Below are 15,231 nucleotides of genomic sequence, written 5' to 3'. Positions count from 1 at the left end.
CAGCCAGCAGCTGAATGAAAGGTCAAATAATTTTGTTCCACCGAAATCGCGTGACATTTGGTTTTAAAAATAAAGTTTTTAATGATAACGTGACAGTCAGACAAACAGGCTGGCGGCGGCAGATTGCAACAGGCCTCGATATTCAGAATCAAGGTGCGTTCAAAGCATAGTAATTTACTTTTCCATACTTTTAAATTCGTATGTTAGCATTTTCGCAAATGTTTTTATCAGTGAGGTATGTTGTTGATTTCATATTTGATAAAAAAATATTTAATAAAATAGTCAATATGGCCACAATTTGTATTACCTACGTACTTATGAAAGTTAACAAAATCTTTTTTTTTCTACAATCACCTTTCATCGAATAATTTACAAATTCAAAATTTTCAAATGTCCGCATCCGTATTCCGTCTAGAAATTTCAGAACACGGCACATCGCCCGTTCAGAAATACCGCCAAAAAGCACGGGTGTTGGCGCTGGAGCGTCCGATGCGACGTACAGATACCGCCAAGTAATTATATGTTACCAGCAACCATTATTATTATCAAGTAGCGAATGCCTTTCATATATTTTATAAAATGGATGGCGAACGTACGCCCGGCAACGGATCGGGGAAATATTTATATTGTAGATTTATTGCGCGCGAGGTTTTGAGTTATGCATTTTGATGCTGGCAGCTTGGCTGGCCGAAAATTCAAATTTAGAATGCTTACAGGCACATAAATAAAACATGAAAATTTTCCGTCACTGTATTCTGTTCAATACGTGACACGGGCAGAATTTCATTTGTGATTGTTGAAGTTAATGAGGCGAATTAAAGTGCCACAAAATATTCAGTTGGTCAAAGAATTTCTGGCTTTTGAGGACAACTGATTACTTGGTCATAAAAACTGCTAGCAATAATAGTTTTTATATTTTCTAGCCCAAGATAGATATAAGTTAGATTTTTTTATAATTAAGTAGGTATGAGTACTTCATTAAATTATTGTTAAAAATAATAAAATTTTATACAGTTATAGGAATGATACTTATGATGAATGGTGATTTAAACAAAGTACATAAAATAATATATATTTTATTATAAGTACTAAGGCAGTATATATTATTAATCTAGAATAAATCATCGGAACCTTTGAAATGTCACGGGTGATAGTCATCAGTCATCACATCAGTGACGGATTAGTCATTGGGTGCAATAACAATGTATTGAATCATTCACACAACATGGAGTTTTTGTAATATTTTTTCTAATAAATTATTAAATTATGTAGTAAAAAATACTTTTTGATTATGCCTCTGTTTCACAATGTCTGGATAAAAGATATCTGTGGGATAAAAATACATGCTGTCACTCTCTGTTATGTTTTAGACAGATGACAGCATGTCTTTTATCCTACATTATCCAGACATTGTTATACAGGGCCTAAGTATTTAAATATTCGTGGGTGGTAAATTACCACTGCTAACACTATAATAATAACATCTATTTTACAATCCCGCCAAAAACAAAACTGCCAACCCTAAAATCCTAACCCCACTTTTTTTGTCAAACAGAGAAATGCGGTCTGTCAGACGACCCCGGGCTCCGGGTCAACGGGAAAGGCAAGAAGATGAGGAAGCCCAGGACCATATACTCCAGTCTACAGCTGCAGCAGCTCAACAGAAGGTTCCAGAGGACTCAGTACCTGGCGTTGCCAGAGCGAGCGGAGCTAGCGGCCAGTTTAGGGTTAACGCAAACGCAGGTATGTTTTATTTTACTGTACCTCCTTGTTTTTTTTTATTTTTTACTGTTTACTTGTACCAAAGTAAATAATTTGCTTTTTTATTCATCGTATAAAATATATCGGTTCTTCGGCAAATGTGACCAGCCGCTATGTCGGTAACCTTAGTCCTCTGACGTATTTTTTTACAAATTTATCTCGGTTTGTAAAAGGGATTTTGTCTTTGGAGGAGGACCATGAAAGGTATATTTTAAGGCTGAATGCTGGTTATAGTAGGCTTATAGTAATGCCAAGCCACGCCAAGCTGTCAAGTTTCTTCATTAAAATTGCAAAAATAGTCTAATTGATTTGATTAACAGAAGAGCCAAACTACTTAGCATTGTTTTATAACTAATAACACTAAAGGAAACAGGTCCCAAAAAACCTAAGTCTCATATAAAAAATAGGTGACTAAAATAACGGATACGATAAATGCGTAACACAACTTTATCTAACAGCTGTGGATAAAAAAAATACTATAGACAACATAACATACAGCCATCATGTCACTAGGCATATAATTAAAGACTCAAGTTTTTTTTAAATATATTTTTCCTCTACAAACACAACCGCTACTCAAAAATAGCTCTTAATCCTTGATAATACGAGTGAATATAGATTGTAAGGATAACGTCAAACGTACGGTGCGTAGATTCTCCGTAACCTGCAATTAAAAAGACATGTTTTTTTTTCTTTTCAACAGAGTGACGATAACAGCTTGGTTGCTAAAGAAAATACTTTTTAATGAAAATCATGTGCTTTAAGAATACGTTTTTTATTTTTGATTTTGGTAAGTAAGTTAGACCTATATGTATACGGTTAGATCCAGTTTCAGTTGTCAACTAAAGCCCCAGAAATCATGAAAATAACATAGGTATTGAGAACTTTTGTACTGAGAACTTTTTTCATAAGTATTTTTGTATAAATTTCTTTACCTTTTTGGCAAAAGAGGGTGCAAACTACATATAAAAATATAAAAGCTACTAATCATCCAACGGGCTCTAGCTTCGTCAACACTCGTTCGTTTTTTATTTATCAACCTTTAGAGTAAGTTTCCGTTGCCCAATACGATGCCGACTCGAAGCCGTATTCGATTCTCAATTCGATTCTCGTCGCTCGATTCGGATTGATTCGTCATCGTCGTGTCACCGTGATGAATTAGTAATCGTTATCGTATACGAGTTCGAGTGTGGAGGCGCATCCGTGAGAGCTACGTAGAGACACGTTGTGGTAGAGGTGGCAGGTGAAAAATATAATATACTAGCTGTTCCCGCGCGCTTCGCTTCGCCTTAAAGAGATTTCCCGTGGGGATTCCGGGATAAAAAGTAGCCTATGTTCTTTCCCAGGGTCTACACCGTATGTATACCAAATTTCATTCAAATCGGTTCAGTAGTTTTGGCGTGAAAGAGTAACAGACAGACAGACAGACAGACACAGTTACTTTCGCATTTATAATATTAGTTAGGATGGTACGGTCATGTGCAGAGAAACCTGACCGCCCTCTCATAGTAACAATGCTTCTGAGAGAGGTCAGATTTCTTATACTGTACCTAGCAGAAAAAATTACAGTTTGGTATACCGATTTAAAGGCTGAAATTCATGAAGTTTATTAAGTACACTAAAATTATTATTTTTAAATAAAAGAAAAACTTCATACTCATAGTATTTTATCCGTTAGGTAACTGCTGTTAACCACGTCAGATAAATTTGCATTTAATTTCATTCAGGTACTATATTAAAAAACGTAAAAACAAAAACATAAATAAGCGCCATCGATATTATTTTGAACCTACTTAGAACCTCTACATCCAATAACCACCGACTTTAATTACAGATAATCTAAAAAGATAACCTAACTTTTTTTCATTAAAACAAAACACTGCTTTGTTTTTCAAAATACTTATATGTAAAAGAGCAACAAGAAATGTCTATTTGTTCGTATTACTACACCCGTTATCGGGGTAAAAAATGTATTCGAGTTAATTTTATTATAATTTAATATTTCTCAGTTATTGTCTGGCTTTGATGAGCCCGGCCCGACGAACGATAGTGATGGGGTAGATGTGGATATTAGATTATGTTTATTTATCGATATCGACAGTTTTAAAACATGTTCTGAATGTTTGACTGGAAGGAATTGTTTTTAGGCGATTCGTCCTTCTTTGTATTTTTACCCGACTGCCGAAGGAGGACGGTAATGTTTTTGTAAGTATAATGTTTTTAATAATAGCTTGGATGCACAGTAAAAAAAATATTACAAAATCACATTTAAAGCAGATTATTATTTTAATATCATCAAAATTTATCATTACGGAGTGTTAATTTTTTTCCAATAACTAATTTTATATTATTATTAAGTCGTAGAAAAAAGTTTTTCAGGATGAACCACCATCCACTGAACCACGTAGGCTTACTATACCAACCACTTTAGCAAAACTTTTGCTTTATCTCGATAACCTATCCCATCCCTACCAGTGCATCAATTCGATTCGACGTGAAACAAAAACAGCGGAATAGAACACTTTCCGTCTCTTTCTGACACCAACATTTGTGCAATTCTTACCAACCTCAAGAAACGAACTTTTTGCCAATAGACAATAAATTATTGGATTTGTCTTAGTGATGTTTATGGGGTATTGTTGCAGTGTTTCTCTGTATTTGACATTTCACTTGCGTTTTTTTGCACCAGCATCGTGCGGTGTTTTAATCCGATTATGAGTTAATAAGGTAGCATGTGTAATTTTTCCATTTACATTCCGCCATTAGTCAGAGTTTGTGTCTCGATTTTGTGCTAAATGCTAATTGTTTTTACCATTTGCCTGAATAATTCGATGTTTATTGTTAAGTATTCTCAATTAACTACTATACTTAACAAGTTTATTTTGTGAGCTGTGTATGTCTTTGGGCAAAATTGATAAATTTGTCATGTTTTTCAAAATTGGCTCAGCTACACTCACGGGCAATGAAAAAGATATAATTCTAAATTTTAACAAAATATTACAGTTTTTAGTTGGTAATATCCTGATGTTGATAAATGTACCTACTTCATTCAAATGTGCATCATTAAGCTATTCTTTTCTGTTTGGGAGTAATTTGGTGCATTTCTCAGTGGAACCTTTTCATTGCCCGTGAGTGTATTAAACATCTATTATAGACCCGATTCCATATCACTATCGGGGGTTTTAAGGTAAGTACACTAAACCTTTATGCAACATAAAAATACTATCGTCTTCATCGATTTCCCACAAAATTTCTATCTCTATGATTGGTCACGCCCATTCCTATAAGTAATTATAAAAATCTAATCAAACCAGCTGGCCGGTCCAGAATACCATGACCGACTTTACATGACAACAATACCCGTTTTGGGGTATGAACTTTCCGACCAGTTTTGAGTTTTTTTTTTGGTTTTCGAACAAGTTGTAGAGCAAGTGTCTTTATGGTGTTTCGTCAATTTTGAGCCGAGGTTTTTTTTTATTTTGATTGATTGTTAATATTATCGTTAAAGCCATCAGCGACTGTCACAACACGACAGAAAAAAAAACTATATTTCCCATAAAAAAGTAGATAAGTGACGATTTTTGACGAACTAGGAATATCACAAATAACTTTAAAAAAAAACTTTAAGTTACAGTAAAACAAAAAACAGACGGACAGTAAAGCTACCGCTGTACGGTCCTTGTGCAATGAAAAAAAAAAACTAATTTGTGCCCATTGGAAACATCATTCCTCAGAACAAAATTATGATGGATGACTTTTACGTCACACCGCCCGTCTCCCCTTTGATTCCTCAACTTAATAAAACTCGCGAGTGTGACGAAAAGTGTACATTGCATGAGCACAAAAATAGTAATGGCCAGTGAGAAAAAGAAGAATAACGGTGTTCGAATTTGAATTTAGAAAGTTTGTGTGAGCGGTGTCGTCGCGTGACTGTGCCATGTTTGAATCCGATTGTGTCACCGACACCGAAAATATGAATTTGCTGGCTTGACACACTTTTGTTAAAAAAATATTCAGTTTTTTGTCTATGAAAAAAAAAACTTTGTCAAATCGTATAAGTACAACATAAATAACGTATTATAAGTATTTACTTATATTTTTTATTGAACATAATGTAGGTTTATGCAGATTGATTGTCAATGATGTTTCAATGATGAAAATTCATTTAAATATTTAGCTATGCAGTGGTTTATAATATCCATAGATTGAGTACCAAACTTTTTAGACATTAAAGTTTTATAAAGTTGGCAGCACTGCGCTCTATTCGTCGGTAGCGCAGAAGCTGCGAACCCTCAATCGAATTTAATTGTTTACAATTGGATCCGAGCGATTTTCCAATTTAGACCATTGTTTCTTCTCTATCTAATGTTTGGAACGGCTATACACATCCGCGATGGCTTACGAATTTAGATTGAAAATAGTTACTAAGATGAAACAGATAAAAAACTACACCAAGGGACCTTAGACTTAAAATACGATGAGATTAAAAAATGCTAATAAAAAAATCAAGCAAAAATATAAGGATGTGTATCGACTATCGATCGATACCTACATAAGTTTGAATACATAACAAAATCTCAAGCCAATCGGTAAGAGGCTAAGAATAAGAACAAACATAGTGCAGCGTCACCTTTACAAATGTTAAGAAAGATGACTTTCGAATTTCAAAATCACGCCCCTGATTGGCTGTCAAACTGCCGCCGTCTACCAATCGCCGCTCGTCAATATCTATGACTAGGCACTTTAGGGACAATATTGTCTTTGGAACAAAAAGGAAAAAAATACGCTACTGTTAAAGTGGGCAGCTTCTGTGCCTAAGACATTTGAGTGTTCTTTATTCAAGCTGCCTGATGCATGCCATAGACATCAATATATTTTTAAAATACATGACGGCACAGGCTGCCAGTTTTTATTCCACACGTTCTTTTGTTTATGAAGTATTTCAGTTTTATTATCATTTAAACTGACCATAGACTATGGACTGTTGGTTTACTTAACGTCTACACTCTACACTGACTAGATACCTAGATAGCCTGTAGGACGGCTACAAGTGTTTGAAATATTATCTTTTTGTATAATAAATTCTATGCAGAAGCTAATACGCCCACCTTATTCTAATTCTAGAACAACCTCCTTTTATAAGCCTTCTGGAATACAGCGTGCATAAGCCAGTTTACAGGGTGTTGCATTAATGATGAAATATGTAGAGCTGTAGGGCCTTAACACAAAAACTTAGAGAGTTTTTAACAGGTGTTTACCGCTGTCAAACGCCTACAAAATCTGTCAAATTTCGTTTTAAACACTTGTTAGACAGTGTTTAAAGTTTATTATGGTAGCACAGGTAGAGTTTTGACATACTGTCGGTGAAGCTTCTAGAAACTCTATGGTTATTATTTGTTTGGACTTATGGGGATATGAATTTCTATGACCTGTACTTACCTTTTGCAATTCTGTGATCTCCTTTTGTATTATTAAGTATTTGGCAGCACCCTGTAGAACAAAATTAAACGTAGGGGACAGGTGTAAATAAGGGTCCGTATAAATTTTATGGTTAAACACACTGTATTACATTACATATTATACTTACTCCGAATTGGCAATAAAGGTACCTCTTTAGGCTTGTATTTTGATTTAAATTTAAACATATTAAAACACAAAGTATTAATTATACTATTTGCGTCATACGATGCTTAAAAAATATATTAAAAATCAGGTCATCTAGATAGCAGCCCTTTGAGCTAGACTTGACTAGAAATATTGCATTTAACGACCAGGATATTAGCTCTGCGTATCAATGTTGATCTCGTGTGAGACCAACTGGGAACTGAAGTTATGACCCAATTCGACCATAATTATATTTTGTACCTAATTGAAAAAAAATATGAAAGGTAGATTAAAAAAAAAATATATTAATTATTATTATCAATCATCACATTAATAATTTAGTACCTATTTCCTTTACTCGTACAATACGAATCTTATGATTCATGCAATACGAAATCATCCCACGGGCGCCTACACAAACAAACATTTATTTTAATTGTTACATCCAAAAGTAACATAAATATTAGTTCTAACATCTTAGTATTTTAAATTATGACCAACCTGGCATGTTGCGAGTACCTTTCACACTCAATAGGGCAGATATCAGATAACAATGGTAATAATTACCTATTATCAATTCATTATTTATTATCACCATCACAGCCATCGCAGTCTACTGTCAAACTTTCCTAAGGCATTCAAAAGTTTTTGCTGCACGTTACCTCAAATAGCCTTCAGTGGATGCACTTTTCATACTAAACTATATCTATTGCATCTACTTCTTTAGTTTAACTATGGCCATGTCATAGCAGACACATATATGTTTACAATAATATTTACAAAACAGGGTCAGTATTGCTAGGTCGTACGGGAGCTGCGCCAGCCCGCTGACAGGTTCGCATCCTGTGGAACAAGTTTCTAGATATGACTCATTTACTGTTAAGCAAATTAATAAAATTGCCGCTCTTTCATGTTTGTATCTGCCGCGAAACGAAAGTTATGTGCCCTTTGCGAATTAAAATTAGAATATAAACGCAATTTTATGTAATGATAATATTTGTTTGTAGTGGACACTGGCAGAATCAAGTGAAGTTAATTAATTTCTCCTCTCAAGACAAGTGTCTTCAATCAAGTGAAATACCAATATCCCATACTAGCTGTTCCCGCAAGCTTCGCATCGCCTTAAAAAGTTTTCCCGTGGGAATTCCGGGATAAAAAGTAGCCTATGTTCTTTCTCAGGGTCTAGACCATATGCATACGAATTTTCATTCAAATCCGTCCATTAGTTTTCGCGTGAAAGAGTAACAGACAGACAAACAGACAGACACAGTTACTTTCCCCTTTTATAATATTAGTTAGGATTAGTTAGGATAATATTTGTTTGTAGTGGACACTGGCAGAATCAAGTTAAATACCTATCAAGACAAGTGTCTTCAATGAAGCGAAATACCAATATCTCATATTATCATAGATCATCATAACCATAAGTCTTACCCTAAGTACACCTACATACAGTATCCTCTACCGAGCACTCGTTCAATTGTTAGCCCCTACTCCCTACTCATACTCCATACTCCCTAATTCAATCAGGGTATAAACATTGAAACACCTGAAATCTTCTTATACATATAAAGTACAGATAGATCATTGATAAAGAACCCTCCCGATATAATAACCTACCTACATAAAAATCTATGACGGTAACACATCAAAAAACTTAATAACTGTAAGATATAAGATACACAGCCGATACATGTATTATCTATAGGTACATACATGAAACCTATAGCTCTTGGTATTACGCGATGGCGGTTTGGTAGCTGTCCAGATTTTGTCGGAGTGACCTAGTCACCATAACGGTTCAATCAAAAAATGCAACAATTTCCAACATTAATTAAAAACAGCAAGAATTTGACTGCAGATTTTTATCTTCAGTTAAACTGTTAGTCAATGGCAAGTCTGATAGACATCAGTATGGCGAGTTTTTCTTTAGTATTCTGGACAGTCCGATGCGTTTGAAAGTTAACTTTATTTCATGCAAATAAGGGTGGATTTTGAATGTGTTAGTGGTATTATCAGGGAAATGTCGGTAAGTACAAAAACTGTTTCACGCGACTGCGCAGGGGTCCAAACAATGATGTGGCTATAAGGAGGATAGATTATTGATTCATATAGTGATGTCAATAATAATTAATTAATTGCTTACCAAACGGCGATATGGTTCGCAACCAATCACGTGAGTACAAATGTGCTGCGAAAAGTGGGCACTTGTGAGCCACCTCTGAATACCTCTTCGGGGATTACAGTCGTGAGTACATATGTAATTGCTTACCAAAGGAAATTAAAAAAAAATACCAGTGTAATTTTGCAGGAAAAAAGTTATAGGGAAAATTGCAGTTGAAGACTAAAAACTTTCACAAGAAATTATATTATTTTTACATGATATTTGGGTAGGTTGGTGTAAATGCTATACATTTATGTTCTATGGAATTAGTTACTTGTCTTATTCTATAGATGCACTTACTACACTTACCCTTTTTACTTGATGTTTAAACTTACATAACTTATCCATCTACCAAAAAACACCAAAAAATTTAAGACAATAATGAAAATACGTAGCTAGCTAAAATATTATTCTCTCTATTTAAAATATTGTCTCTTAACCCACTATATTTATCAACACTCTGCCTTCATTTGTGTGGGCTTTGTACTTAAATGCATATTGTGAGATTTGTATGGGAATATTGGTAGGTAACTGTTTTTGTTCACCTCAGTACCTACGGGTCTAGGTTACCTATGATATGCCAGGGCCAAACTCTATAGTCCTAGTTAGTACCACAGCAATATTAAGTAATATTGCACCCTCGGTAATATAGGGACACAACTCAAAAACTCAAGTTTTTGATTTTTCAAAATCATCGCAGTGATATTATGTTTGTTAGGATTGTTCCATAGTCTTTATTATTAAATTTTTTCTTTTACTATCTTCACCCAATGCTTGACTTAGGAATCTCCCAAGAGCACACTCTGTCCTCGCCCCGTCTATCCACTACCTTCCCTGGTCGGTCCAAGGGGCGTCCCACCCTACGTCGGCCTGTTCGTAGTGTCCATTCGAAACCTCGCCAATCCCAGCAGTTTTGATTCCTATAAATAATAATAATATGTGGGGACATCTCACACCCGGCCATCCGACCCCAAGCTAGGCAGAACCTGTGTTATGGGTGTCGGACAGCTGATATAACTACACAAATACATAGATAGATAGATACTAAATATCAACACCCAAGACCCGAGTACAAATATCTGTCATTAAACAAATATCTGCCCCAGCCGGTAATCGAACCTGGGACCTTCGGCATAGCAGTCAGAGTCACTAACCACTACACCATTCAGTTGTCATACTAAACTTAAACTAAAGTTTACAATCATTAAAGGTACTCACAGTAATAACTAAATATAGTTAACACTTTCCACCAGCTACCGCGTGGCAAGTTTTTACAAGCTTTTCTACCTACTAAGTCATACACCGAGACGAGTAGGGTGACCATATTTATTTACCTTGAGAAGACATGGCTAATTAAAAAATAAACTATTCGTTCTTAACTCCATGAGCATGGGTTAAAGTTTAAAAACTATTTTGTGCTATCTCTTCTTTTATGCCGAAAAATATTAGAGAAACTAAGCGATTCGGCTTCATTGGCAAAAAAAAACATAGTTTGCTATACTTAACTCAGATAAAAGATAAAAAAAATCTTTATTCGGTATCCGGCACCACACACCAAAATAATACACAAGAAAATACAAACTTCAAGGACTAATAAATGCATTACCATTAGTACAGCCATATCTGTCAATATAAAAAGCAAACATCTGACAGACGACATTTACCCACTTTGTAAATTGATCATTTCAAATTTATCTACGCATAAGGTTTTAAAATTTGCCCTATTGACTCTACTGCTCTATCCTAACCACTTCTACGAAGAGTCCCACCAAACACCGTAGATTGCCGTCACCCTACACCAGCCACAATTACCATACAATGGCTGACACGTCCTTCAGCCGGCATGATGCTGGCCTTCCTCCGTCCAGGCGATAGGCATCTGTGTAGTAATTAACCATTTTTGATGTTAACGCTGTTTGAAGACCTTTACGGGTCAGGTATGGGATGAGAGGCTTCTTAACCTTGCCCTTATTTGGACTCGGTTTTAAGATGTCTTAGTTGTCTAACACTAGGGCTTAGGTTTCTAGGGTTTGCAGTGTGATGAAAACATTGGTCAGTCAGATTGGCTTGGTCGCTGAATGCCTAGGCTGCTAAGGAATAGGGTACATTACTGTAGCATTGTAGCCTTTTCTGCAAATGACAATATTGAAATATATGACTCCATCTTAATCAATCCCTTTCAGGATCTCCAGTTGGATCTACTCTCACGCTTTCTTACATGTTGCTGAACAGTTTTTGATAAACTAGCCTTCTTTGTATAAATGACATCCAATTTGATGTTCAAAGTTCGTGTTAAGAAAGTTTTGTTGGTATTAAATTTAACTTGTGCCGTGTATTCCAAAGTTATTCCAAGTTTCAGTTCATATAGTAATTAAAACTAGGTAAATCATAATTAAAACTCAAAACTTACATGTTGTAGTTTTCGTAGTAGGTACCTACTGCTATTAAATTATGCAAAAATATTGGTAAGTATAGTTATAAAGAAGAGGTAAATTTTTGGAACATCACAATCCGAAATGCTCAGAAATACGGACTTAAGGTGTCTGTGACAATCTAATAATATTACAGACTAGCTGTTCCCGCGAGCTTCGCTTCGCCTTAAAAAGTTTTACCGTGGGAATTCCGGGATTAAAAGTATCCTATGTTCTTTCTCAGGGTCTAGACCATATGTATACCAAATTTCATCAAAATCCGTTCAGTACTTTTGGCGTGAAAGAGTAACAGAAAGACAGACAGACAGACAGACACAGTTACTTTCGCATTTATATAGTTAGGATAGCCAACATGATAACACCTCTTTCTTCGCGTTGGTGGTTAACACCCGAAGCTATGTTAGAACAGTCACCACATAAATGTCTTAGCTATAAGATTACTCAGCCATCTTTTATACGTTTCCTGTGATTAAAACACTATGTTCATAAGTTTCTTAACGCAGCGGAGGATCTAAGATGCTTAGTCAAGATAAGAAATATTTCATTTTTTTATGTCATATAAAAAAAATGAGTAGGCTATACTACACTACACTACAGGTGACAATTACTTTACACACTAAAATTTAAAAAAAATCTCTGTATTGAGCTGGTTTGAAATTTGAATGCAGTTGTTACTGTTTTAAAAATATGAATAAAGTCCCATTTCACTAAAATTCATCATTAATATTCAAGGTACTTCCCCTGTAATTCAAGTCAAGCTTAGAACCCTGAATACATCATTATAAAAAAAAATAGTATCGAGACCGTTTGAGCCACAATTATCTTTAAAACATTTTCATGTCAATCGATCATCCTGCTTATTAGATCTTATTTTGTTATATCTACGTATACCTAGGTAGCCTGAAATACCTGGAATTAGCCTTGAGTAAAATAAATCTTCTTACAGTTACCTTAGGAATCGATTCGCCATTTTTATTCGATTCAATTAGTCGATCCATAAAAAGATTATCATTTGAAAAATGTCTTTGACCAGCCTCCGTTGGCGTGTTTGTAGAGATAATTTCAGTTAGAGATCCACAGTTAAAAGGGATAAATTGATAATTATTTTATTTTTGGGTAAGTCTACTGAAAATTATATTGGCTTTTAGTTGAATTTATTTATGTATCTCCGTACAGTATATTATTATATGTAGTAAGAAATTAGCACATAGGTACATAGGTTCAGAGCTAATGAAAATATTATATTTTTAGAGTGTGTTTTTTTTGGTTGTATAAGTTATTTTAAATTTCACGTTATGAAAAGGTTTTGTTCTTTTCGTCTCTATCGGAGTTTTTTGACTGTGTTATTTATTCATTCGTGTTAAATTTTAAATTAAGTACTAATCGTAATTTAGACGAAAGTGGTGGTAGCTGGATGAGGAATGCCAACGACAGAGTGATTGTGGCTCTTTGGGAGAGTCCTATGTCCAGCTGTGGACGATTGCGTACTGATGAAGATGAATCATTCAGAGGTATTATAATTAATTCACCAATACTAAACATAAGCAATCCGATTCATTCATACTAAGATTCTACATTAAAATAAACGTGTACATTTTCTCTACTACGAACGTTTGCGTAAGAGAGGGAGCGAGATGCTCTTATGTGCAGTTGCAATGAGTTAGAGAAGGACAGAAATAATGCACTTTCAAGGTAAGCAACGTGGCGAGTAGTTCCAAGTATTTGTAGTCCGACCAACCAATCTTGACCCGCGGTGTTGGCGCTTCTGTAGTTGGATGAAATTTTTTGATAGTTATAAAAAATATGAAGTAGATTTTTTATTGAAAATTTGGATTTTTTTGTTGTAAGGATTCAATAGAAAGAATCAATCTTGAATCATAATAATAATGTTTCTAAGATATTTAAGTACTTTATCGGAAATCTATAACCAGTTACTTTACATACCTTACTTAAAATTCTTATAACTTTGTGGGCAAATATAAAGTAAACAAATTTTGTGCCAGATTTAAAGAAATAAAATGTTTTTAAATAACTTCATCATTTAGTAAATAACGGTCACTGATGGACATAGGACCTTAAGTTACTTATATATTATAAATGAGTGTGTTTACCGCAACTCTACGTTTTTAGTCGGACTCTTTGTAATTTTTTTATGACCATTCTTGCATGAGAAGTTGCTTACTACAGTGTGTGGGTACTTATAAAGGAAAATACATTTAATGTATGCAAGCTCGCTACAAGATTTTTTATTTATACATATTAATTATTATACAAGAAGACCGGGCGGCGCAGTGGTTAGTCAGACTGTTGAGCCTAGGGTCCTGGGTTCGATTCGAGGTCTTGGTGGTACTTAGTGTGATTTGTATTACAATGGCATGTGAATATTGGCGAAAAGCATGCATATTGGATGCAGCAATGCACTTTCTGCCTACCCTTTAAGAAATGTGTGAGAGAGAGAGCATGCGTGCGTTTTCTAAAAACAGTTTATAATCGTATTCCTAATACTTTAATGCTGAGTTGTATTCAAATTAAAATCTTTACTTTTCACAAATCGTCTACTTTTCACGGTCAGATATTTCAAAAACAATTACCTATGAATTAATTAAATTCGGTTCCTTTGATGAAGATGTTACTTCAAAAAGTTTATACAAAAAAGGTGTTATAAATAATGTTTATATTCACCAACTGTTGCTCTTAAACTGCGTTTAAAATTTAAATTAGGGCAATAAATTAATTAAACTATTCTGTAGTAATTAATTCCTTTGACTTTAAGTGGATAAAGGGTTCTGGTGCAAAAAACCTGTATTATGTACAAGTATCTATTTTTATGATGTTGTTTTTGCAAAATACAAATAAATGTCCTCAGCATTCTTCTTATAGAAACTATCAACCACCTGTCTAAGGTTTGATTGATTTCTGATAAATATCTTTTCATACTATACCTGCCTAGTTCACCGAAATTTATTTAAAAAAACAACTTAATTTTCTTATTACGAGTACAAACAATACCCCATATAAGGCCGCTAACCCATTATTCTCTGTCAGTCAGTTACTATTTGTAGAAGAACCAATTATAACGCGGGCTGATTAACATTTATTAATTTCTGTGTTAATTTATGGACATAACGCGTTTTGACCGTAAACCGGTTTTGCATGCGACCTAGTTATTTGACAGTGATGATTTATTTATATTTTGATGAACTCTCCTTTTGAGATTTTGACCACGGGATGTCGTAGTCACTTTAGTGCCAATTTCTCCATAGTCGGTAA

The 15,231-nt window shown here is 34.6% G+C and overlaps 1 protein-coding gene across 7 annotated transcripts in view; it reads left to right on the top strand.

Moving 5' to 3' along the window:
- LOC105388481 (homeotic protein distal-less) overlaps positions 1-15,231 on the top strand; it is an 82,004-nt gene that overhangs the window by 28,385 nt on the left and 38,388 nt on the right. For all 7 annotated transcript variants that reach the window (XM_011559401.3, XM_011559403.3, XM_011559402.3 and 4 more), the window contains exon 3: positions 1,556-1,743. In XM_011559401.3, the coding sequence (XP_011557703.1) occupies positions 1,556-1,743 (188 nt within the window). The remainder of the gene's footprint in view (positions 1-1,555; positions 1,744-15,231) is intronic.

The sequence above is a fragment of the Plutella xylostella genome, chromosome 2 (assembly GCF_932276165.1).
Source record: "Plutella xylostella chromosome 2, ilPluXylo3.1, whole genome shotgun sequence".
Taxonomy (NCBI): Eukaryota; Metazoa; Arthropoda; class Insecta; order Lepidoptera; family Plutellidae; genus Plutella; species Plutella xylostella.
The sequence above is the reverse complement of the archived record's forward strand: the minus strand, read 5'-3'. Positions and strand labels throughout refer to the sequence as shown.